This window comes from Canis lupus, chromosome 22 (genome assembly GCF_003254725.2).
Source record: "Canis lupus dingo isolate Sandy chromosome 22, ASM325472v2, whole genome shotgun sequence".
NCBI classification, from domain to species: Eukaryota; Metazoa; Chordata; class Mammalia; order Carnivora; family Canidae; genus Canis; species Canis lupus.
The window spans coordinates 15,774,195-15,801,151 of NC_064264.1; the positions used below are offsets into that span (position 1 = coordinate 15,774,195).

The 26,957-nt window shown below is 35.7% G+C and overlaps 1 protein-coding gene across 19 annotated transcripts in view; it reads right to left on the minus strand.

Moving 5' to 3' along the window:
* The window catches only part of DIAPH3 (diaphanous related formin 3), a 506,600-nt gene that overhangs the window by 238,833 nt on the left and 240,810 nt on the right, over nucleotides 1-26,957 (minus strand). For all 19 annotated transcript variants that reach the window (XR_007405049.1, XR_007405048.1, XR_007405050.1 and 16 more), the window contains 2 exons: nucleotides 24,664-24,758; nucleotides 20,509-20,610 (listed from right to left, as the gene is read on the minus strand). Coding sequence is in view for 15 of the 19 variants with exons in the window: in XM_049099479.1 (XP_048955436.1) it covers nucleotides 20,509-20,610; nucleotides 24,664-24,758 (197 nt within the window). In the remaining 4 variants the exon portion in view is untranslated. The remainder of the gene's footprint in view (nucleotides 1-20,508; nucleotides 20,611-24,663; nucleotides 24,759-26,957) is intronic.

The following is a 26,957-nucleotide window of genomic DNA, read 5'->3' on the forward strand; positions in this document are numbered from 1 at the left end:
GGGAAGAACGCTGGAAATATGTATGTGAGTAGATGTAAAAGACTACTGATCCTTGGAAGTAAATAACCATGTGTTAGGAGTTTTAAACCCTTGCTGAGGGAAAATGTAGAATAACGATAGCATGAAGCCCCCAGGTGTTGGAAAACAGGGGTACACTGTTCTAAGACTTTATACCACACATGAAGCAGTATATCAATTGGAGTTAAAAAATAGATAGTATAAACACTAATGCGACCATCGATAAAACAAAGAGTAATACCTAATAAGTCAAGAAAATGATAAAATCACTAAAATACTCAATCCAAGAGAAAGAGTACCAAAGAATACATGAAAAAGAAAATAGATATAGCAACATTATGGATTCAAATCCCACCATATCAATAACCACATTAGAAAACAGTCAATACTACACTGAAGAAGTAGAAATCATTAGATTGGACTAAAGAACTCATATGCTACCTGTAATAATAGTAGCTTAAAAAATAAAGGACAAACAGGATAGGCTATGTTATCACTAAAATAAAGCTGGAGTGGCTGTATTAATACAACACAAAGTAAATTTTAAAACTTTTAGAGTATTTTAAGCTTGGAGGTGACATAATCTCATTTAGTTGTTTTTTTTTTTTTTTTCATCCATTTAGTTTTATCATAAGAGATCACTAGCAGCTCTGTGGGAAAGGACAGTACGTTTAAAATGTGAGGCACAGGGCCCGAAACATAGTAAATAATCAACAGTAAAAATGAAAAAAAAAAATGCAGTTAGGACAGACTGGCCCAGTATCACATCTTTGAAGGTTTAGATTTTCTCAGTAGTATCATTCTAAAATTAATAACCACACTTTATTCTATTTTAAAGTTGGCTTCCCATTACCATTCATTAACATGTATGAAACAAAAGCATTCCAGGTATGGCAATTCCTCTGCCTGGCTTGCAGGCCTTCATTTAATAAAAGAGGGATTAAGAGAAATCATCAAAATACGATAAACATGATACTTATATTTAAGAGCCACTTTGGCTAAATCCTCTACACTTGCAAGTGGCTAATTAATTACATGCTCAAGATTGATCAGTGGACCAGATAAAAATAGTCACAGAGTAAAAGAGAAAGTTGGAATTGATAGACCCCCCACCACCACCTGCAAACATATGTACATACATAACATAGATCCTTGGATGTAATTCTAACCAGCTGACCCTTTTATCTCTATCTCCGGAAGCTGATCTCACTAGCAGACATTCAAGTTCTGGGTGGTACTAAGGGGAAGCAGGGTCAGGGATACTGGAGGGAAGAGACAGGGACACAGGAAAAGCTCTGTGTTGTAGATTAGATTATTCAAAAGTGATGAAGAATAAGAGGGCCTTTTCCTGTGACATTTGCTAACTACCTCATATTTTAAAGTAACAAGTGTCCCCAAATACTCTTACTTAAATGACCAATTCCTTGCCTTCACTTTGATTTCTCCTATGCTATTTTACAAAATCTTGCTCTTTGTCTGACGCCAGAATATTAATGGCAAAGGTTTTTCTGTATTTATTCCAGATATAAACCCATTAAGAATGACACACACCTTGCCATGTCTCTTAGTATTAATTGTTTGCAATTCTTATTCTCTGTTTCTACACAAGGACAAATAAAATTCACTCACAGGCTTCTAAAAATAAAATCAATGGCCTTTCAGAAATTCATTCAGCATTTAGGTTTAGGTTATAGTCAAGCCACTGACTTGGTGGGTGCATTCGGGAGCATTCCAACCAAGTCACTGTGATATGGTTTTCTGTCAACATCTCTGCCCTTCAGTCATAAAGTATGTCTGTACTTTGTCCAAAGGTGTTGGAGGGGCCAGGTCTGTGTCTGCACTGCAGGCGAAATGGGGGAACTAGGGAGATACTGATAAGGTGTGGTGAGACAAAGGGCAGTCTGATGGCAGGATTCAGGCTCCGGCACAGAGCATAGTTAGGAAAAAAATAAGTGAAAACCTGCATCTCAGGGGAGGATAAAGTCTGGGAAAAGGTAGTCTTTAACTGGCAAGAGAGGGAACTACTAAAACCAGCAGTCAGAATTACAAATCATTCCAAAGGAGATTATAAGAACCTAGTGAGAAATAAGGGGCTAAGAACACAGCCCTCCTAAGAGATAAAAGTAGAAAAGTAAACAAGGCAAAAAAGTGTGTCAAGTAGTAGAATGAGAGAGAACAGATAGAAAATTAATCAAGAGAAGGACTGTCATGAAGTGAACTGGTTTTCTCTTAATTACATTCAAACTGTGGAATGCTTTAAAAAAAATTCCGGGTCAGAACTTAGGCGAAGCATAAATATAACGTCAAAAAAAAAAAAAAAAAAAGAGACTACAAAGCTGCTAGAACCTTAAATCCTTTCAGAACATACCAGCACTGAATTGATCAGAATGATTTAGGGGCTTGACTGTGGCTAGTCATTCCAAGGGCAGCTACCTTCAAAGAAAACACTGATAAAAGAGAATAGAAAAACTCTACTTGCCCACAGCATAAAACTTTAGTAATGGCACATGGCTTACTGCAGGAAGACACATAATGTGACACAGGTGGGGGGGGGGGGGGGGGGGAATCAACAGAACACTGGGTTCAATCACAATTTTAGCATAAAGCCACCAACCATGAGAACTCTTAAACATATTAAAATTTATGCTAAATCGTGACTATTTAACGCATCAATATAAGTTAATGTACTGTGAGTGCTACAGTACACACAATTAGATTTTCCTAGCAGACGGGAACTTGGACAAATATAATGTCATAGAATTTGGTAGTGATTAGGCCAAGGGTATATAAAAAGTTGCTTTCCAATAAAGGGGGCTAGGAAATCCCTTTGTTCCCTATCCCATCCCTTAAATAAATATAATACGTGGACTTAGATACAAAATTGCCATCCTTGGTAAAGAAAGAAAAATAACATTAATAATGGATAATAGTTGAGTTGCAGGACAGGAAACTTGACCCAGTGTTAGAGGAAAGAAAACAAACACATTTATCCTTTCAAAAAGGCCACGTCTGGTATGGAAGATAAGAATGCTTAATGAAACATACAATTCAACACAAAATGAAAATATAAGCAAAGAGAGAAAAGGAAAAGACAAAACAAAACTCAGACAAGTACTATAATGAGCCAGAAAAACATAGCACCGAACACCATCATCTTCCGTCTCAGGAGCCACTGTGCAAAATAAGTGAAATGAAACTTAACAATTGATTCTGGGTATCCCAGAAAAGTTTTCAAGGGCTCTCATCCTTAGCATCCCAGTGCCAGTTTTCTGTCAACCAGAGGACAGGAAATGAGGGAAAGGCTTCCTAATGAAGTTCAGTGATCAGACTTAAGGAGTAATGAGCCCAATAAGGCAGTTCACATTCCAAAAACACATACACTTATCAGGCTCTTCACGGAAGGACAGAGATTTCCCTCCCACTTGGGCCCTGAGTTTCTGAAGATACAAAACGATATTTGGTTTTCTGCAAAGAAAAGGAGGGATAGGACTGGTCTTAAGCAGAAACGCAATGTAGGCTAAAGCCTTTTTAAAAACCTTTCCCTTCATTTGCCTTTTGCCCACCTCCTGTATACATACATCTACTTCTTTGCTAACATGTCAAGAGCCTTGTATCTCGAAACAACATAGTGCGGTTGAAACAAAAGATAATACAGAAATCCTGAATATGAGTCCTTCTCTTTTGTTTATAAGATACAGAGATTAAGGCACCTACTCTATATGAGAGTTTCAGTTCCTGCAATCTTAAAGGGCAGCCGTGAGGGATCTATCAGGCAAATGTATATAAACCCACTCTGTGAACTGTATATTACTATACAGAAGTCAACTAATTTAACTGCCATGTAGTTACTTGGCTGCTCTACGGTTACTCATTTGAGTGTGACACTTACATCATTGAACTGAAACTCCAAAATTTATTCTCTCTGCTATCATTCAAACTCTCATCTAAATGCAACAAATCTCAGATATATTAAAAAAATAGACTAAACTAACATTGAGTCAGATTCTAATCTCTAGCTACCCCATTGCATGGGATGCCTTATAAGCAGAAGTCTAACCTGCTGTGTTGTAATATCTCATAGAGTTAAATTCAATTTCTAGTATCTTTTGTCCTTGATTATGCTTTCAATAATAACCATTAAGCTGTTACTGTATGCCACTGGATGATTTTAATTTCAGGGGATTTCTAAGGCTAAGGTCTTCAGTTGAATAGACCTAGTCAAGTCTACGTAGCTCATATATTTGGCTCTAACATGTGCAACTAAGAGCAGCAGGGGAACTTAACCTAATCAGGTTTTCAGTAACTAGAATTGTACTCTTGAAGGTTGTTCCCACAAACAGAAAACAACTATTCTGGCACCATGTCTCAAGAGAAGATCCCTGGAGTTAGGATAACTGATTGCAACCAAAATGTTCATCAGTCAGTAGCTACTTTTGCATCACACCTTTACTTATCCCCAATGCTGCTTTGTGCAACACTGAATTTTGCATATTTAAAAAATATACAAAGTACAAAAAGTCTAGAATGTCTAAACATTGTCTAAAAGGAGTTAATAAATAATTGTGGGGTGGATAAAATTATTGAGAAAGAGGAGTGTGTGAAAAGAGAGAAGAAAACAGAACCTGAGTAAGATGCTGGTTTAAGTATTAGAAGAAATGGGAAAAGAGTCCAGGAAGTAATCAGACAAGCAGCACATGGGAGCTGAAGGAGAGGACAAGCAAGTAGATAGAGTTAACAGGGTGAAATACTGACCCTAGGTCGAGAGTACACAGACAAGACACAAAAGGATTACATTGGATTTGGAATTATGAGGTTGTGCATAACCTGAAAGTAACTCTCAGTGTAAAACATGAAAGAGGATCAGAGAACAGAGAGAGCGAGCATTCCAACTGTAAATTAGGAAAGGACTCAAAGCAAGAAAGTGGGTTCTCAACTGGACCTCAACGCATGAGAACATTTAAAACACAAGTATGAGGAGGAGTTGGACAGCAGCTAACATAACTGGGTACTGATTCTCTACTGACCACCCACAAATGTCCTCCTTTAAATCTTACCACAACCTAATGAGATAAGTTCTAAATTCACATGTTTTATAAATAAAGAAAATGAAATTGAGGAGTGTTAAGAGACTTGTTCAAAGTTTCATAGCTGGTACGTGGTAAATTAAGTATTCAAACTCAGACCTGTCTAATTGGGTTAGAAATACAATGAAGGATATTTGAAGGAATTTGGAATACCAAGTTGTTTTAACCCAGATCCATGTCTCAATGATAGGAATATGTTGTATAACAAGCCTCACTAAGCCTACATACTTTATTTCAGTATTTAAAATAAATCATAAAGTATGTTACGGAACATTTATTCATTCATTCATCAGATATTTATGGAGTGCTTATTACATGCCAAGTAGTGTTCAAGACATTAGGAATTCACCGAGACAATGATTCTTGATGTGATAGACATTCTTATGATAGACTAATAGATAGGTTAATTGACAGAACATAATATAATGAGAAGACAATAAATACTTGGGAGAAAAAGCAGGGATGAGGAAAAGAAGTGCTTTGGGCAAGTAGGCATGCAATTTCAAGCAGAGTGCTCAGAGAAGACCTTCAGAAGTTGACATATGAACAAAGACTGAAAGGACATTAAGGAATAAGTTATTTGGTTATGTGGTGGAAGCAAGGTCCAAGGAGAACAAACAGCAAATATAAAACCCTCAAGAATGTGATTGGCATTGCAAGGAACAGTACAGAGGCTGTGTGGTTAAAGCAGAGTTAGCTGAGAAAACACAGTAGAAGATGAATCAAGAATATGGAGGCAGGGATCCCTGGGTGGCTCAGCGGTTTAGCGCCTGCCTTTGGCCCAGGGTGCAATCCTGGAGTCCCGGGATCGAGTCCCACATCGGGCTCCCGGCATGGAGCCTGCTTCTCCCTCTGCTGTGTCTCTGCCTCTCTCTCTCTCTCTCTCTCTCTCTCTCTGTCTCTATGTCTATTATAAATAAATAAATAAATAAATAAATAAATAAATAAATAAATAAATAAAATCTTAAAAAAAAAAAATGAATATGGAGGCAATGGTAAACTCTATAGAGCTTGGTCGACCACCAAGGATTTGGGATTTTCCCCTGAAGTGGGAAACCATTCTAGGATTATAGGTAAAGAGAATATTATCTGACTTACATCACTGGCTGGTGTGTGAAAAATAGACTAGTTGAAGATAAACTGAGGTAGATACTATTTGATATCAAATCTTTCTCACATTTTCCTGCATGTTATATAAAACACAAGCAAACATTGTACCTTTTTGCCGTCAAGTGAATAAAGAGGGAAGATCAAGATAAATCATAGTTGAAAATTCAAACTTTGTGAGTTAGTAACTCAGTAAAAGAGCTTATTATTCTGATCATGCTGTGTTTTCATTAGTTCTAATAAATTAAGGAATTGCAAAGTTATTTAATATAGCTGACATTCTACTAATTTCAAGGGAACGATGGTAACAAAAGCTCGTAAGAGAACTCGTTTAGAGCTCAATTCAACTTACCCTCCCACTCTACGGAGAATACAATTGGTAGTTATGTGAGTGATTCCCCCCACCCCCTTACTGGCAGGATTTGATATTACTATTTTTATGTCGATTTGAACTAAATGAACTCAATCCCTTGATTAAATGAGAGGGTTATTGTATCATGGAATATGCCTACTTACTTTAGACATTTTAACTTTATATTAGTTTATGATATAGTCACTATACCTTTAGTATTATGATATATTAGAGATTATTCCATTTTCTTTCATATAAAGAGCAAGGTTCAGAGGCAAAAGAGGTTTCTTTCTTTCTGCAGATACATATTCTTATGAACAGTAGCTTCTTTCCAAAAGTCCCTGATGAATTATATTCTACAAATGCCAAATAGACCTCACACTTCGTTTTTGAAACAAACTGCAATAGTGTCATACCATAAAAATCACCTGGTACAATTCCCTAGACCGGGGGTGACAATTCTCCTCAGAGAGGTGGTAGTTGCAAAAACAAAACCTTCCTGCTGGTGAGTCCCTCTCTTGGGAGATGATGGGGGAAGAAAACAAAACAAAAACAAAACAAAATCAAATCAGTAGGGTTTGCATATTTCGCCTTGCCATTCCCTGCCTCCTGTGTGGCATTTCTAAGTCACTCCTTAGGTGATCTCACCCAGAGCCACAGCTATAAATGCCATGGTCCCAGATTTATGCCTCCAGCCCTGAACTCCTAGCTTACATCCCAACTACACCCTTCATGTGTCCACTTGAATGTCTACAGACATGTTAAGTGAGGCTCCTTCCCAGTCTCTTCCGCTGGCACGCCTTTTTCCCCATCTCTGTGACTGGAAATGCTTATCTTTCTAGTGACACAGGCCACAAACTTTGGAGTCAGCCTGATTTCTCTCATATCCCCAATCCAATCTATTCAAATACATCCAGAATCTGACCAGTGCTCACCCAGAGACCATGCCATCCAGTCTGGCAAGCCAGCACTATTCCTCACCTTAATAATTAGTTAGAATAGCATGTTAAATGGCCACTGACTTCAGTTTATGCCCCCACCCCACAATCTGTCCCCCCACACATAGCTGCCAGAACAATACTCATAAAGCATCAGTCTGATCATTTCACTTATTTGTTAAAAACCCTGACAGCTTTCTTAGAATAAAGTATATGGGCCTCACATCATGGCTCCAAGGCCCAGGAAGTCTAACCTCATCCCCTACCACTCCTTACTCTGCCACAGCCACTATCCTTGGCTGTGCCAAGCTCACTTATCCTTCAAAGACTGGGTGCTCATGGTTTCCTCCGTCTGTGATGTGCTCTCCCCAAGACAGCGACACAGCAAAATACAGTTATGTGGCCCTGGCTAAATATCATCTCTTCAGAAGTGTTCCCTAGTCTTGTCAATCTCACATACACATGTACATGTACCCTCACCCCACTACTTCCTGAGGAGTAGTTATTATTACTTGATATTTTACTGTTTATGTGTATAATGTTAGCATCTTCAGAAATGGAAGACCAATAAGGAATAAGAGACACACCCACTGCAACTCACCCAGGGCCTAGAGCAATGCCCAGTGCACAGTAGGTGTTCCATAAATATTTGTCATATAAATGCACAAATCAATAAATCATTTCAGAACCCCGGGAGCAAGGTATTAAAATAAAAAGATCAGATGGTGGTGCAGTTACCAATTTAACTTCAAGGTCTCAATTCTTCCATAAAATATCTGGCAACCTAAGTCCCCTGTAACATCAAAAGGCCAGGGTCTACATTAATGGAAAAATTGCTACCTGGAGCCATTTCATAAGACTCTAATGCCGGCTCAAATCAATAGCAGAATGGTTCTTAAACATACTCAATCTATTGGCTGTGAAGCCATATTAAGTCAAACATAAGAAAACCTCCAATTTTCTGTATATTTCGGTATATTTGGTTGAATCGACACATGTATTACACATTATTTTGTACTACCTGTTAAGCTTGTATAGAGAAGAAGTGGACTTTTACAAGTTTTATCAATGTCTAATTCCATTGTGTCATGTGTAGGAAGAACTACAAAAAAATATCTGTGTAGAAAAATGGAAAAAGATCTTCTGAGAAAATTATTAGAGTCGAGTGGGCAAGGTGAAGATACCTTCCAACTGACAACTGATTTTAACTCCTCAAACCAACAAAATGTCTCTAACTTCAAATAGTATTGTGACTATTTTGGCTTAAACTACTGAAGGTGACAGAAGACAAAAATCAGAGCATGAGAAAAATTATGGAACTACATGTCTGCAGAATTTTAGCTGCAAATCAATGAGAATCGAAAGCAAGCTAAATTAATAAGCCCTGAACTAGGTGAAAGAAAAACCATCTGTGCTGGCGAGCCTATATTAAGTCCTGGATCCTGGTAGAAGCATGTCAAGAAGGTTGCAAAGCAGAGTGACAAGAATAACCGAACAACAGCTGAATGCTTAGGATCTTAAGAGAAGCAGACCTCTAAGATTTAAATAGCTATGAATCTAGTTATAATCATTTATTATTCTAAACAAATGTCCTCCCTGGGTAGTGAAAGATTTGCAGATGAGTTTGCCAAAGCGCTGTCTAAAGCATCATGGAATCTGAAAGAACTTGGACTCCAGGACAGGCACAAAAAGCAGAAGACAAAACAGAACTCTATCTTCCAGGAGGAGAGACTGGCGAGATTTCGCTCATTGACAGGCGAGAGTGAAGATGAATTATCAAGGAGAAAAGGAAGAAGTAATTACAGAAACCAAAACGGAAAAGAAATTGTATCATACTAACTTCATGTCTTTTATTATGTTTTAAAGTGGTAACTCCGTGAAACATTACTGATCTTGTAGCAGAACATTTGCAAAGCTCTTGAAATAATCAACACCTAAAGCATGAAAGACAGACTTGGAGATATTCAGGCTGGGAAAGCAATAGCTCAGTGGAGATATTCTCTCGGATTCCTTACCTATCTTGCTCAGTTTTTCCTAAAGGTGTTTCAATAAGCCATGATTCTTGCAACAAATCATAATTTCCTCAACATCTATTATAAAATAAAACCACTAGGTATCATAAAAAATACCTACAGGCTACCCTGAATATTCAATGGACTGAAAAAAAAAATGGCCTTCTGAGTTCAAAGAGCATCATGGTAAAAGTCCAAGATAGGTGTGATATCGAAAGAACAGTAGTGTATTGTGACAGTTGAACAAATGGCAGCATTACACAGGGTGGTTAAGTTCTACTTTTTAAAAAAAGAGTGAATTCAGACTTTTATGTCATAAGTTATTGGTTTGCTTTTGAATTCACCCATTCTTGCCACAGAGAAGTCATTATCTAGAGAGATTAATTTTAACAAAAATTAAAATAATTATCTCAAAAATACTTAAGATTTTTAGTTTAAAAAGTGACTTTATGTTTCCTGAGGCAAGGGAAACAAAAGTAAAAATAAACTCATGGGATATCAAAACGAAAAGCTTCTGCACAGCCAAGGAAACAACAAAACTGAAAGGCAAACCTATGGAGTGGGAGAAGATATTTGCAAATGATATATCAGACAGAGGGTTAGTATCCAAAATAAAGAACTTAACAAACTCAACACCCCCAAAATGAATAATACAATTAAAAAATGGGCAGAAGACATGAACACACATTTTTCCAAAGTAGAAATACAGATGGTCAACAGACACATGAAAAAATGCTTTGACATCACTCATCATCAGGGAAATGCAAATCAAATCAGTGAGATATCACCTTATGTCTGTCAAAATGGTTAAAAACAACAATGTAAGAAACAATAGGTATTGGTGAGGATGTGGAGAAATGGACATCCTCTTGTACTGCTGATAGGAAGGCAAACTGGTACAGCCACTCTGGAAAATAATATGGAGGTTCCTCAAAAAGTTAAAATAGAACTACCCTATGATCCAGCAACTGCACTAGTAGATATTTACCCAAATACAAAAGTACTAATTCAAAGGAATACATGCATCCCAATCTTGTATCTACAATAGCCAAATTATGAAAACAGCCCAAGTATCCATCGACCAGTGAATGAATAAGAAACAAAACAAAGGAGCAAAAGGATAAATAGAGAGAGAGGGGGGCAAACTAATAAACTCTCCTAACTAACAGAGAACAAACTGATGGTTACCAGAGGAAGTTGGTTAGAGGGAGAGTTTAAATGGGTAATAGGAATTAAGGAGTTCCCTTGTTGTAATGAGCACCAGGTGTACGGAAGCAATGAATCACTATATTGTATACCTGAAATTAATATTACACTGTATGTTAACTAATTGAAATTTAAATTAAAAAATTTTAAAGTGATTTTTAAAAGACTTTTTAGAGCAATAACAATATTCATATGATACCATAAAAATGGATACACATCATTATACATTTGTTGAAACCCAGAAAATGTACACCAAGAGTGAACTGTAATGTAAACTATGGAATTTAGATGATAATAACATGTCAGAGCAAGTTCATCAACTGTAATGAATGTACCACTCTGAGGTGGGGGTGATGTTGATAATAGGGGAGGCCACAGATGTGGTAGCAGGACAGTATATAGGAAATCTCTTATCTTCCTCCCACCGTTGTTATGAACTAAAAACTGCTCCAAAACAACAAAATCTTCTTTAAAAAAATTCTTCAAACTTTGTTATTTTATTGTTCTTACCAAATATTTTCCTTACTTTCTGTTCATGTCTTCTTTATTGCACATATTCATTTAGCTAATATCCTATGTCACCATGTGCCAGAAGATATACCATGTGCTGAGAATATGAAGATGAACATGAGCTACTTCAGCCTGCAGAAAGTTCTAAGCATAAATGAAGACTGTCATGCGTAAAAGAACAATTATGTTCTAGGGGTATAAGAGCCATTTGGAGATATGCACAGGACATTATGGTAACAAAGAGGAGGGATACTGAATTTTATAGGGAAAGTATTTCAGAGGAGTCTTTCTCAAAATGGAAAGGAGGAGGAAAGGGAAGCATACCAAATGGCTTAAGTATGGTACCTTCAGAGTTCAGCAAGTTAAAGAAAGATGAAGTATATGTGAAAACTGAGACCAGAGAAAGGAGGAGCAGCAGGAATGCTTCATTAAAGACTGAGTTCTGGGATGCTCAGGTAGCTCAGCGGTTGAGCGCCTGCCTTCAGCCCAGGACGTGATCCTGGACTCCCGGGATCAAGTCCCACATTGGGCTCCCTGCATGGAGCCTGCATCTCTGCCTCTCTCTTTCTCTGTGTCTCTCATGAATAAATACATAAAATCTTTAAAAAAAAAAAAAAAAAAAAGACTGAGTTCTGGATGGATAGGAAGGAGGGGCTTCTAGAAAGACCTGAGGAAACATGCTCATTATCTTTATTATGGGGATGGTTTCAAGAGTATAGTCATTTGTCAAAATTAATCAGATTCTACAAATTCTAAATAAGTGCATTTTATCGTATGTCAATTATACCTCAATGATTTTTTTTTAAAGCCTATGCTATTTAGAAGAACTGAAGACATCCATGTATGAGCTACAGAAAGCAACTGAAGGATGTTAGGGACGCAGTAAAGTCTGTGGCATTTCACACTCATTTTACATCTTTACAGGTATTCCCCACAATCAAACTAAAGACAGAATCAGGGATGCCTGGATGGCTCAGTGGTTAAATGCCTGCCTTCAGCTCAGGGTGTGATCCTAGAGTCCTGGGATCGAGTCCCACATCAGGCTCCTTGTATGGCGCCTGCTTCTCCCTCTGCCTAGGTCTCTGCCTCTCTCTCTCTGTGTGTGTCTGATGAATAAATAAATAAAATCTTTAAAAAATAAAAATAAAGACAGAATCAACTGGTCCTATTATATACAAAGGGCCAAATTTGTCCATACACCAAGAATACATTCCTATCACTAAGTAACAGGAGTCTTCTTTATCTCAACTCACTTTTTTTTTTTTTTAATTTAAATTCAATTAGCCAACATAAAGTAAATGCTTAGTTTCAAATGTAGTGGTCAATGATTCATCAGTCTTATTTAACACACAGTGCTCATCATATCATGTGCCCCCCCCTTAATATGCCCATCACCCAGTTACCCCAAACTCCTACCCACCTCCCCTCCTTCAACCCTCAGAGGTTGTTTTCTAGAGTCAAGAGTCTCTCAAGGTTTTTCTCCCTCTCTGATGACTTCCCATTCAGTTTTCCCTTCCTTACCCTATGATGCTCTGTGCTGTTTCTTATATTTCACATATTGGTAATCGTCTTTCTCTGGCTGACTTATTTCACTCATTATAATAACTTCCAGTTCTATCCACATCAATGTAAATGCTAAGTATTCCTCCTTTCTGATAGTTGAGTAAAATCAAACTTCAAAACTGCCAAAAAATACAATAGACATAAATAAAAGCAAAGAGACAAGTGAGAAGTATTAAGAAAAATGGCAAATATTTACAAAGTAACACTCAGATTACATAATGAGCTCCTACAAATGAAGGACAAAAAAGATAGTAGAAAAAAGGTATTACAGGCAGTTTTAAGAAAAATAAATAACAGGGATCCCTGGGTGGCGCAGCGGTTTGGCACCTGCCTTTGGCCCAGGGTGCGATCCCGGAGACCCGGGTTCGAATCCCACATCGGGCTCCCAGTACATGGAGCCTGCTTCTCCCTCTGCCTGTGTCTCTGCCTCTAACTATCATAAATTAAAAAAAAAAAAAAAATTAAAAAAAAAGAAAAATAAATAACAAATATATAATAACTGTTCAATATCATCTCATAATCAAGAACTATAATATATAAAAACAAAAAAAAATTAAATACTGGAGACCATACCAGAAAAAAGTCCATATATATAGTTCATAAAAGTATACACTGACACTCCTCTTGGAAAAGTAATTTGGCAGTAACTATCAAGATTAAAAGTACCTTTAACCTAGCAATTGAAATTCTGTGACTCTTTCCTAAAAAAATTACAAAGCTAACCTTTAGAGTTTATTATTATAAGAGGATTTATACATATTCACTATATCAATTTTTTAATTCTCAGGAGAACACAATGGAGGTAGGCACTATTACAGTCTCTGTGATTGGTAGAATAATGTTCCCTTAAATAATAACCATGTACTAATCCTAGCACTTTTTTTTTTAAGATTTTATTTATTTATTCATGAGAATACACAGAGAGGAGAGAGAGAAGCAGAGACACAGGCAGAGGGAGAAGCAGGCTCCATGCAGGGAGCCTGATGTGGGACTCCATCCAGGGACTCCAGGATCGCTCCCTGGGCTGCAGGCAGTGCTAAACTGCTGAGCCACGGGGGCTGCCCTAATCCTAACACTTTCAAATATATTATTTTACACTTCAAAGGGATTTTGTAGATGTGATTAAATTGAGAATCTTTTGAGGGAGGAGATCATCCTGGATTATCCAAATAGGCCCAATATAATCACAGGGCTCTTATAAAAGGAGAGGAGAGGGTCAGAGGAGACATGACAAAAGCCACAAAGATGCTGGACCCTGAGCCAAGGAATGTGAGCAGCCCCTAGAAGTTGGAAAAAGGAAATAAATCCCCTTCTACAGCCTTTGAGGGAATGTAGCCCTGATGACCCACTTTGAACCTCTGATCTCCAGAATTAAATGATCATAAACTTTTGTTGTTTGGAACTCACTAAATTTATGGTAATTTTTTATAGCAGCAACAGGAAATAATATAGTCCCATTTCCTAAGTAAGAAAATTAAGGTACAGAAAAGTAAATAACTACTGAAGAGCACACAGCTAATAAGGCTGGTCTAGGATTTAAACCCAGAGACCACACTTACAATGCCTAAGATACACTGCCTTCAAATGCATATATCAGGATGAATGTAGAATCACTCTTTTAAAAAATGCTGGAGACCTAAATTTAATGGGTATTGGCATAATATTTCTGAACAGTATATTCAAATACATACATGAAGATGCATCCAAACTTCTTAAAAACCCTCAAACTAACCATCCTTCATTAGAATAATAAAAGTTTAAAAAAAAAGTCACAGGAGAGACCAAAGAATACCATTTAAGAATTTAAAACCAGGGATCCCTGGGTGGCGCAGCAGTTCGGCGCCTGCCTTTGGCCCAGGGCGCGATCCTGGAGACCCGGGATCGAGTCCCACATCGGACTCCCGGTGCGTGGAGCCTGCTTCTCCCTCTGCCTGTATCTCTGTCTCTGTGACTATCATAAAATAAATAAATAAATAAATAAAGAAAGAAAGAAAGAAAGAAAGAAAGAAAGAAAGAAAGAAAGAAAGAAAGAAAGAAAGAATTTAAAAACAGTACATCATGATAATAAAGATCTCCAAATAGGTTTTTTATAACGAAAGTTTCAAAACAATGTATTTTTTCTAAATGTTCATATGAACACATATATATTTATGAATACAAAGAAATAGGATTGGAAGTCCAACAAAATGTTAAAAATAATTTGTATGGAATGGAGTGAGGTAGTGAGATACAAGGAACTTTCACATTGTATTCAATACTTTTATACATTATTTAAATGTCTTACAAGAATATTAGCGTATATTTTAAAACAGGCATTTTTAATGCAGGGAAATATGCATAAACTTCCTACAACATTTTTTGATTAAAAAAAAAAAAAAGAAACCAATGGAGGTCTCTCCTGCACAAAGTTTAAAAGCCCTGCCCTACAGTGACACCAAATGGTGGCAGCTCAAAATACAGAACACAAACAGGACATTTGTTCAATTCAACCTTTCCTATAAATGTTTTAATCCCTTTGAAGAACAGGCAGGTTAACCTAATTTAATAATATGGAGACAAATACTCAAAAACTTTTGCACCAAGTTTCAAATGCAAATTTTTAGACATTTTTCCAAACTTTAGCTCATCTTCTGATCCCAATGAATATTCACTTATGTTACTTCTTATACAGTTAAACCACGATTGTGTGAAAACAGTGATTTTTACCTAATGGTTTACTGATTCAAAAAAACTGCAAATATAAAAATTGGTCTCACAACAAAAATCAAGTCCCACTCAATGGGAGCCAACCTTTGGTAAGAAGTCAGGATTTGCGGAGGATAAGTGAGGAGGTGTTAGAGCTAAAGATGGAAGGAAGGAACCCAAACAGAGAGACAGGCAGGTATATTTTCACTTCTTCACTTACTGATAGAAAATTAGGTTGAATAAAAGCACCAGGATAGGGCATACCAAATATAAAGCAATTTCTCAACAACAGAGAGTCCTGAACAGCCCTGGGAAAAGAATATTTCAAATTAAGCACATCAGTCAGTATTCAGTGTTTTTTGCCCAGAACCTAAACCAATAAATAAAATCAGCATGCAAACTGTCTCATTCAAGTCACACAAAAAGATTCAGAGACAGACCACCTCTCACAGCACTCCTTTAAAATACCATTTGAGGGGATCCCTGGGTGGCTCAGCAGTTTAGCGCCTGCCTTCGGCCCAGGGCCTGATCCTGGAGTCCCGGGATCAAGTCCCACGTCGGGCTCCCTGCATGGAGCCTGCTTCTCTCTCTGCTTGTGTCTCTGTGTGTGTGTGTGTATGTGTGTATGTGTGTGTGCATCTCATGAATAAATAAATAAAATCTTTAAAAAATAATAAAATAAAATAAATAAAATGCCATTTGACTAGAACCTTTCATCTCTCAGCATTAAATGACAACTTTTTCAGATTTTGGATGGGGTATTATTTTTCATATGTCAAAAACTCCCAGAAAACATAGGGCATAGAAGTGTACTATACCCAGCGACAAAAACAAATTAACAGTATCTTGAAACTATTAGGCCTTGAATTCATAGCACCAGAAGATCAATTCCAAAAGACCAGACCACCAACTACCACCAATGTCACCATCACAAACTAGACTACAGCGCATGGACAGGACCAGGTCTAGAACACCTAAGAACTTTCCTGCTCATACTGGCCAATGTCCAGGACATAAGGATTACAAAGAGAATTGGTACCTTAAGACTGAATTATTAAAAGTAACAGATGAGTGACTAAATCCTTCATAGCGTAAAAGTACCTATATTTAGTATTCATGAATTAAAAGGTCCTTTTTTTTAAAGGAATAATGATAGTACTTGCATTAAAACATTTTGCTTCCAATTTCAAGGGAGAAATAAAATGCACATGAAACACTTTATTACTGGAAACCTGGAAAGAATACAGACATAGCAAATGGTTTAATGATTGAAAGAAAGCTTCAAGGACATACAATTTAATGAATATTGGCATAGTATTTCTCAATAGTCTATTTATATACCACACTCTATATAGGCAATACAGTCCTAAAAAGTTCTATCTAAATAATACATGACAAAAGTAAAACATATTTCTAATTTACATGTTTTTCTAATTGGTCTTCAATTGACATTGGTTACTAGTATTTTGGATGTGTTACTTTTGCACACTGCCTTTCTATCAAAGAGAAAATAAAATAAACAAATACCAATGTCCTGGTGGAGATGCTTTTTGTTTATTGAATTTTACATAATTCTTTAGAGGAATTAAGGTTCATTATTTAATGCAAACAACTACAGTAAGTTTTAGCATATCAAATTTTGAGGTTTGTTGAAATGGAACACACCTTTCTGAGAAATCACATGTATCAAATTAGTAAATTTATATAACTGGATAAAAGAAAGAGTTAAACTGGTAAACAATGTAATTAGAGTTTTAACTGATATATACATACATATTTTTTTAGTTAGAGTGAGAGAGCGAGAGAGAGAGAGAGAGAGAGAGAGAGAGAGAGGAGAGGGGAAGGGAGGGAGAGAATCTTAAGCAGGCTTTACATCTAGCATAGAGCCTGATTCGGGGCTCAATCTCATGACCCAGAGATCATGACCTGAGCAGAGACCAAGAGTCAGATGCTTAATCAACTGAGCTATTGTTAAATGACTTTTGTTAAAATGAAAACAATATAGAAATTACTATCAGGGCAGCCCCAGTGGCGCAGTGGTTTAGTGCCACCTGCAGCCCGGGGCGTGATCCTGGAGACCCTGGATGGAGTCCCACGTCAGGCTCTCTGCATGGAGCCTACTTCTCCCTCTGCCTATGTCCCTGCCTCTCATTCTCTCTCTCTGTCTCTGTGAATAAAAAAATAAAATCTTAAAAAAAAAAAAGAAAAGAAATCACTATCAGATTACAAAGCCTGAAGATGATATAGAACTAAAAGTATGTTTGTCTTGGGTGAAAATGAAAAGGCAAGTGTTGGCCTTATTTGGGGGTGCAAAGGCTATCCTAATCCTTGCCTATTCTTTGTCTCTGATACACTGATGGTTTTTAGGTAGAAATGATTCGTACTTTAAGCCGAAGTTTAATCAAGAAGTAAATGTTGTTCTACAAGATCAAAGTCGTGTAGGAATCTGTAGTTTATCTTTCCTCAAGGTAATAGCCCACCTTCAATACAAACATAATTTATTACTTTAAAACTGAAACGGTATAATGGGAATCATAGAAATACACATAATAATCAGTTACCTAAAACCACCAAATCACCTTACTTATATAATCTCGTAAATTGAAAATATATCATATCACTCTTTAAAGAAACTTAATATTGAGCTTTTAATCCAGCAAGAGCAAAAACTTGAGGCATTCCACACTGTTCTACAAGTTTTGTCCATCATGTTCCTTTGGTAATTCTCAAGTATTGTTTAGAACTTTAAGCAGGTTTCCTTTCTTTTTCTGGTGGGGGAGGTGTCTGAGAGGTAGAGGGAGACAGACTGGGAATGGTGAAAAGTTGGAATGCAAGAAGGTATAATTGAAGAACATTATCATTCAACCAAAACATTTATATATATTTCTATTTTAACATATCCTATATATTTATATTTATATATATTTTATATATATAGTGTGTGTGCTTGTATTACGGTATTTTTCCCCCTCAACTTTCTTTCTCATTTCTTCACCAAAGCAATTAGGTCTTAAAATGTTAGTACCACACAAACTAGAAATTATGAAAATGTGTTCAAGAATATTCACAAACATATGATAAAGCAGTGTTCATATTGTCCATAGCAGAAGTTTTTCAATAGCATTAATCTTTCTACATTAAATTCCAGTTGCAGTCAGGTATGACCTGGCATGGAATGTGTAGATTCAAGGTCAAGTTTCAGTTGACACCTCCTGAAATGGAAATGGTCCATCTCTGTCTTAAAATCAAAACTATAACCTCTAGCATTAGTATCTAGAAATATAATTGTTTTAGCTTTCTGACCCCTATGACAACACTGCTTGTAAATCATGGGTCTTCGATGCAAACTTCAGATTTTCAAAGGAGGGCATAACTTGGCTATCTTAAATACACCTAAAATAACTGCAAGTTCAAGCTCATTCTTCTGTGAAAATCACTAAAACATGCCAAGAGTTTTACATTTGTTCTGTGATGATGTGCAATGTAAAAGTTACTTGCTAAAAAGGCATTTTTCACATATGTATTTCAGATCTAATGTGAATGGGAAATATCTTAAAATTGTAATTTTGCATTTTGTAATCTTCATTCAAGTCAAAAAAGATGGGCAAAAATCAAATCTCTAAGTAGTTTGTAGTTAAAAATTTAATGCAAATTCTCCCTTACTCACTTATTCCCAGTGGAAGACATTACAGGTAGAGCATCAAACAGGGATCAAAATAAAGACAAAGTGATCAGGTAAAAGAATATAAAGCAAATAAGAAAATACAGAAGAAAAGAGAAAAAGAGGAGAAAAAAATGGAACCCTAGAGAACTGCGTAAGAAAAAGAATAACATTTTTGTAAAGAAAATAAGTTATAAAGTTTTATAATCAAAATTGTAAGACTATAAATAGGATAAATCTTAAAAAAAAAAAAAGGAAAAATCTTGCTTTTTTCAGCAAATGCCAACCACATGCAAAATATGGTAGGCAGAGAGCCCTGCAGTTACCCAACCCGAGTTTTCAAAATTATATCAAATAACAATTCTATCATACCCTGGTGATTGGTAATAGAACTGAAGATAAAAGAGAAAAAAAATAACCTTACATATAAAAAAGAAATGAAACACTAAAGTATTGTCAGGATGACTGAATGTAACCAACTTCAAAATGATAATTTAATGATAGGAAAAAAGAAAAGAAGAAAGCAAGCTTGATAAAATCTTAAGTTGCAGCACAGCTAATATATAACATTGATAAGTATTTTCACCCCTTTAGACCCCAACTTCTATAAAATTGGAGGCTGAAACAAGATGATTATCAAGGTATCTTAAAGATTTTTTTTAAACGTATTCATTTTTTCACCCTCATTTTCCAGAAAGAGACTATATTTCTAATTCCAGAGTCTAACATAGAAGATGAATGGAGGTAAGAGATTAGAACCAAAAACTGAAGCTACTCTTGTAATATGCTGGAATACGTAGTTCCAGAATAAATCATAAATATACTCTTCAGTCACAGCAGTGCAGTTTTCATCTTACCTTTTGACATGAAATAGAGAACACACGCAAAAATATCATGTTTATACTTTTAAAAAACTCTTTGGACTTCCTTTGAGGTTACAATTTCAACATATATATTTGTTTTTTTTTTTTTTTTTTTTTTTTTTTTTTTTTTTTTTTTTTTTTTTTTTAAATTTTTATTTATTTATGATAGTCACAGAGAGAGAGAGAGAGGCAGAGACACAGGCAGAGGGAGAAGCAGGCTCCATGCACCGGGAGCCTGACGTGGGAATCGATCCCGGGTCTCCAGGATCGCGCCCTGGGCCAAAGGCAGGCGCCAAACCGCTGCGCCACCCAGGGATCCCTCAACATATATATTTGAAATCAAGATAATTTCCCATAAACATCCTTAGGTTAAAAAAAAAAAAAGGCAGAATGGATATTAAAGATTTGTGAAACAATCCTGATGTGAAAAGGCCTGACAGTTCCTTTCCTGTGTGACAGAGTCTAAAACTCCCCGCCCAGGAAAGCTAACGCTGAGAGACAGTACTTACCACAACAGCAAACTGCTCGGGTTCACATAGGTTGTTATAGTCATTCTTGAACTGAGACAGTGAGCTTAATTGTTCTTGATCAGGAAGATGCTTTATTAGGTTCTAAAAATGAAAACCACAAGAAAATATCTTCACTATATACGCTTCCTAAATTCTAAAAAGATTTATTAATAAACTATGGTAAACAAACCACTGAAAAAGTCAATCTTTAGTTTTATTTCTAGGTAACTTCAGCCTTATACGACAGTCTCTGCATCTTGAAAGAGTCAATTTCCCTCATCTCTCTCCAGAGTTATATATTCATATCAAGCACTGCTGAATGTTTATTTGATTAACTATATAACTGAGAAAGAAAACTCAACCTACACCAAAGGAATAGCTTTCTCACCTGGGTAAATGTGATCAATTATATTTCAGCTTTAGGGAATTAAATGTCAGAAATTTCAGCAAAGTCAAACATTTTAACACTTCATTTGAGGGGATAAAAGAAATTATCATATTGGTACTAAAAGGAAAGAGAAAGAAATGAAATCCAGAGAGTTTTAATGAAAGTGCTTGCAAGATTTAATCAACACGATTACAGTTTTAATAATAAAAATTAAAATATTTCTAAAACAAAGACAAACTAACTTTTCTGATGGGAAAGAAAATCTGAAAAGGCACTGAAGACACAGGATGATGTACTTTGCAGATAAAAAGCTTATAAAGAAATCCTTTAGGAACCTAAGTGCCCATGGCCTTTTGCCTGTATCATCTGCAGTCCAGAAACCACAGGTTCTTGGTTATTCTGTCTTCTTTGTGCATGGCCTTTCCCAAGACATACATTTAGACAAGAGAAATACTCCCAATGGAGAAAGACCAAATAAACACACAACTTATCTTCCCTGTTAGAACTTAAATGATAACACAATCCTGCGGACAAAGTCTATACAGATCCACTGTATCCAATTATAATTGACTATAATAGTGTTATAACAAGTTAGTGTCCCTATATTAAAATTAAAAGAGTGGTTGGTGCTCACAACCCCAGATTATAGCATCAATATACTCTGTACAAACCCAAAGTCAAGTACAAGTTATAATTAAGCCTATACCATGCTATATATATCGGGAAAAACTCCCCCCCAAGTGTCATTAGTTAAAAATAATGTTAGAGAATGTTACATATCAAAGTATTTAGATCAAAGAACAAGTTTTGGACTCACTGTGTACCTTTGGACAAAAACTTGGTTGACTGGCCAAAAACAAACAAAAAAAAGTGGCAATTTAAGATCATCCATAAAAAAAGTATTTACTATTAATACTACCAACTGAATAAAAACAATACAGGTAGAAGATTTTTCCATATAAGAAAAATTTCTCTAATTAAAATTGCCTGAGGCCGAAAGACATGGTTATTTATGTTTCTTTCAACCATTCTAGCCGACAGCTGGATTATTTGAGTTATTTACTAATCAGGTCTCTGAATTTCTTCAGTATCCTTTTAGATAAATATCAAATCCCCTTAAATATTTGTAGTTAATATATAATTATCTTTTGTCATGAATTTATCAATTTTTCACTTCATCAGTTTTGCTTTGTGAAGTATTAAGACTATTATGATTTGTAAGAATACAGGCCAAACTTCCTTTGTCTTTCCCTTTATCAAAGGTACCATTCTTTCACCAATCCTAAGGTCCTATCAAACTAAACTCTTAGCAGTTGCCCACACACCCTCCAGCTTTTCCCTCACAGCACAGGGAATTCTTCGTTCCAGAATAACTGATCCTTGCTATGTAACTCATACAATCCTACTGCCCTTTCTATATCCATATTTCAACACCAAAGAACCCTCACCTCCACACATGCACACATGTAAGTACCCTCACCTTCACACATGGCACAGTACTCCTCTAAAACACCCTCTAATTCGGAAAAAAAAAAAAAAATCTTGATCTATCCATGTTTATCTTGTATTATAATTTTATATGTAAATGTCATCTTCCTTGCCGAACTATAGGTTCCAAAAAGGTAAAACCTATGTCTAATTGAGCCTGACATAATGCCCTGAACATGGTGGGTGTAATAAAATATTTGCTAATTGAATTAATTAACAAAAGACAAATGAAGGCAAGTGGGCAAGAATGAGGTAGAAAGCTGACATCAAAAATAACATACTACTGACATCTAGTTATATATGAATAAGTGATTAGATATGCCAAAATAAAATCATGAGTGTGAACAGAGCTTACCAAAATGATGATTATTATAAAATAATGTTTTCTTCATGTTCTGTTCAAAATCAGCAGTTCTTCATTTTATAATTAGGTACATATTTTTAAAATTAAAACAAGACTTCAAATAGCATGAAATTCTTATTTTTTAGTCAATATATAAATACCCAAACCAAGTCTTTAGATTTTAAATTTCTAAAACCAGTTTTATATTTAGTAGATGTGGTAGGCAGAATGACAACCTGAACCACATTCCCCCGCCCCAAGGTGTTCACACTTAATCCCAAGAATCTGTGGAAATATTAAGTTACATAGCAAAGGGAATCAAGGTTATTATCAGCTGACCTTCAAATAGGAAAATTTTCCTGGATTATCTGAACCACAATGGTTCTTAAAAGTGGAAGAGAGGGGCAGAATAATGGAGCGAGAAGGAGATGTGACTATAGTAAAAAGAAGAGGGAGGCAGCACTGCTCCAGAGTTGAAGAAAAGTTGTCCCAAACCAAGGAATGTGAGCATCCATGAAGAACCAGGAGAGACAAAGAAAAGGATCTTTCCCCCCTAAATTCTACAGAAAGGAACGCAAGCCTGCCAACACCTGACTTTAGCATGGTAAGACACGTGTCAGATTTCTGTTCAGTAGAAATGTGTTATTTTAAACTACTAGAGTTGTGGTAAATTATTACAGCTGCAATAGAAAACTAATATATTAAGAAACTGTATGGACCTGGATGATCTTTGGACATGAATTTTAAAAATCCACATTTTTCCCCATCTCTACACAACAAAATCCAAATGAACATCCAACACATTCATGTAATCAAGTTAAAAGCTACTCTGTAAATATTCAACAAATGCACTAGAAAAAATACAAACATGTATTAAGGAGAAAAATGTTCTTTAAGGAACTTGAAATCTACTCCCAACAACAAGGCACATTTACAATCCAACAGTAACAAAGACAAAGATCTCATAACAAGAAAGTGCTAGAGAATAAAGGTTTTAAGAGTTACTGGATCAGGTGTTTGGGAGTCCCATTGATTCACAGCAAAAAATCCTACTGGAATTACATTACAACCACATTCAGAAGACAAGGTAGGAGAGGCAAAACCAAAAACTGCTCAAGGTACCATCTACTGATGGATTAAATATCTAAAATAATTTTAAACATATGTTGACACTAATAATCTCTGGTTTCTTTTTATTGCTAAAAAAATTATTTTTCTAACTACCATACATTATAAAAATGAAAGACAGTCAACATATTATTCTCTCACTATATAATTTGTGGTTTGATACTCTGATTTTATATTTTATCAAGATATGCATTGATGCCTTATGTGGAATTCAGGAAGTAACTCTGGCACCATACTAGTATTCCTTATATGCCACTCTGGGTAAAAGCCATTAAAAAAATCTCGCAGCCTCCTGAATGAATTCAGAATGCTATGCTTACAGCTTCTAGCACTCCTACAAACATAAATGACTCGAGGAAGGGTTGTTTAAATAAAGGTAACTTTTAAATAAAGAGAACACTCCCTCTATCTTCTAGACCAAATCAAAATAGAGCTTTATAAGACAAAAGTCAAAGAAAAACATATTCTAAAAGATTTATACAAATAAATTTTAATTAACATATTACTAATTTTAACTGTAACCAAAACAAAAACATATATGTAAAATTAAACAATTTGCCTTTCAGAACAGTCATTTAAAATAATTGAAATGCAATTATTTTGATAGCATTATATTTGGTTTGCAGTTAAGAGAAGATGCAAAGTTTTATCTCCTGGCAAAGCAGAAGTTATGCTAAAACTAATTATGCAGCAATGATTTTCCAGTTGAATGATTTGGTTTAAGAATTTTGCTTCACTTACAGATTTCTATTTAATGAGAAGCTTGTGATGAAATATTGGAATTTAAGCTCTCTGCCAGTTTGTTTACCTGAATCATAGACTCTGCCAACTGTGTTTCATCCACTTCCAATATCATCGTTTTGATTTCCTCATATGGCACCCGAAAAGAGCTCAGGAAGATGGCTAAAAGGAGAAAAGAGAGGTTCATAATGAGTAAGAGAAGAATCTGAGATGTAGTTCTATATATAAAATAAAAAACAATTCATAAAATGAGAGACTTTAAACATTATATATAATTACTATGGGAGAAACGTTCATTAGCGCATTTTCTATTGTGGCTTTAGAACTAGTATTTAAGCAATGGTCCTATATTATTATGTTGGTTCCAAGGTTGATTTTTAATACTTCATTATTAGCCTATCATGGAATGGTGCCAACTTATATGTGATTAAAAAAACCCTGAAATATACTTGGTATGCCATAAAAATATCACATTGTAATAAAAAGAGCAATGAAACAGCAATATGTACAGCAATATGTACAAACATGTAATGTTTGTCTAAACATGTGTTATTAGCTTGTATAATATCTTCTAGCCCTACTAAGTAGTTAACAAAAAATATTTTAGGAAAACTGATAAGTAGTGCATTAATACTACTGCAAATTATAGTAGCATTTCCCCATTTAAAAATATTAGGGCAACCAGGGTGGCTTGGCGGTTTAGCGCCATCTTCAGCTCAGGATATGATCCTGGAGTCCTGGGATCGAGTCCCACATCAGGCTACCTGCATGGAGCCTGCTTCTCCCTCTGCCTGTGTCTCTGCCTCTCTCTCTCTGTCTCTTTCTCTCTCTCATGAATAAAATCTTTAAAAAATAATAATAAAAAATAAAAATATTAGACAATATGCCAGAAAAATAGCTTTTGCTTGTAATTAAAGTTTGAATATCCAATACTAGAAGATAAATTGTCCTGGATAACTACCCAAATGGATAATATGTTATTACTAAGAGTTTCAACATTATTTACATTTTTTAAATACCTCATATATCTAATATTAAAACACAATGATCTCAAAAGCTCTACTGAGGTAAATGTGTATTTTCACAGTATTAGATGTAACGCTTTTGCTGTTTCCTACCTTACTCTACTATTCTATCTCTTCTTCAGTGGCGTTATGTCACTTCCTGAACATACTCAGAATTTGCCACTAATTTATTTTATATGCTGAACTTAGGTCATTTTGTCTGTAGGTATTTTCATAGAAGGACAGTATTTTTTTTATAAGATTGAGAAAATATGATCTACTTCTTTCCTAAAGGCTGTAGGACCTGAGGATACCATGGATCATCTACAGATAAGCAACAAGGGTACCATTTGTATTCTCATCACCAGCTTCATTGACACATTTCTGAACTCAGTCATAAATATGAGATAATGGTACTAGAAATTATGGATCGGTATAATCCGCAGTATCCCAACAAGATAGAATAAATGACATAATTATTAATGCAACAGAGATTAATGAAATTATAACAGGATAACCCTATAGAAGACAATGAAAAAAGTACAAAAATATATTAACTATATGATCTCAAAGAAATCATCAATAAACAATTGATGGGACAAGAAATCTAAATCTGTATATCATGTACAAAACAAGTTGCATATGATTGTAGAATTAAATGTAAATATTAACACAAATGAATACTAAAAGAAATTTAACGTGCCAAATTGGCTCCGGTATGGTAAGAGAACATCTTTTTTTTTTTCTAAAGATTTTATTTATCCACGAGAGACAGAGAGAGAGAGAGAGAGAGAGAGAGGGAGAGAGAGAGGCAGAGACATATGCAGAGGGAGAAGCAGGCTCCATCCAGGGAGCCTGACATGGGACTCAATCCCGGGTCTACAGGATCAAGCCCTGGGCTGAAGGCGGCGCCAAACCGCTGAGCCACCGGGGTTGCCCCGGTAGGAGAACATCTTAATCGTATAAGTTGATGGAAAATCTGTGAAAAGATTGATATCTGATACCATAAAAGGGAAACACCATCAAAGCACCAAAACATTTAAAAAGCAAGGAAGCTGAGTAGATAAACCTGCCTTAAGATCGAAAGCATTTGTTTTTCCTTCATTTAGAATACCCAGGGATCTAAAAATAAAAATGAGCAAAATATATATAAACTTAATTAAAAGATTAAGAAAAAAAAAAAAGACCAAAGGAAAAAAAAAGTAATAATATGTTAAACCTTAGGAGTAGGCAAATTGAAAAGGCAATTGTTAAAATACACCTGAATTGCAAATTTCCTAAGATTAAGCAGAAACTCTGAAATTATTAATTCCCTTTAGGAAGCAATAAATTTCACTCAAGAAACCTAGTCTGTGGA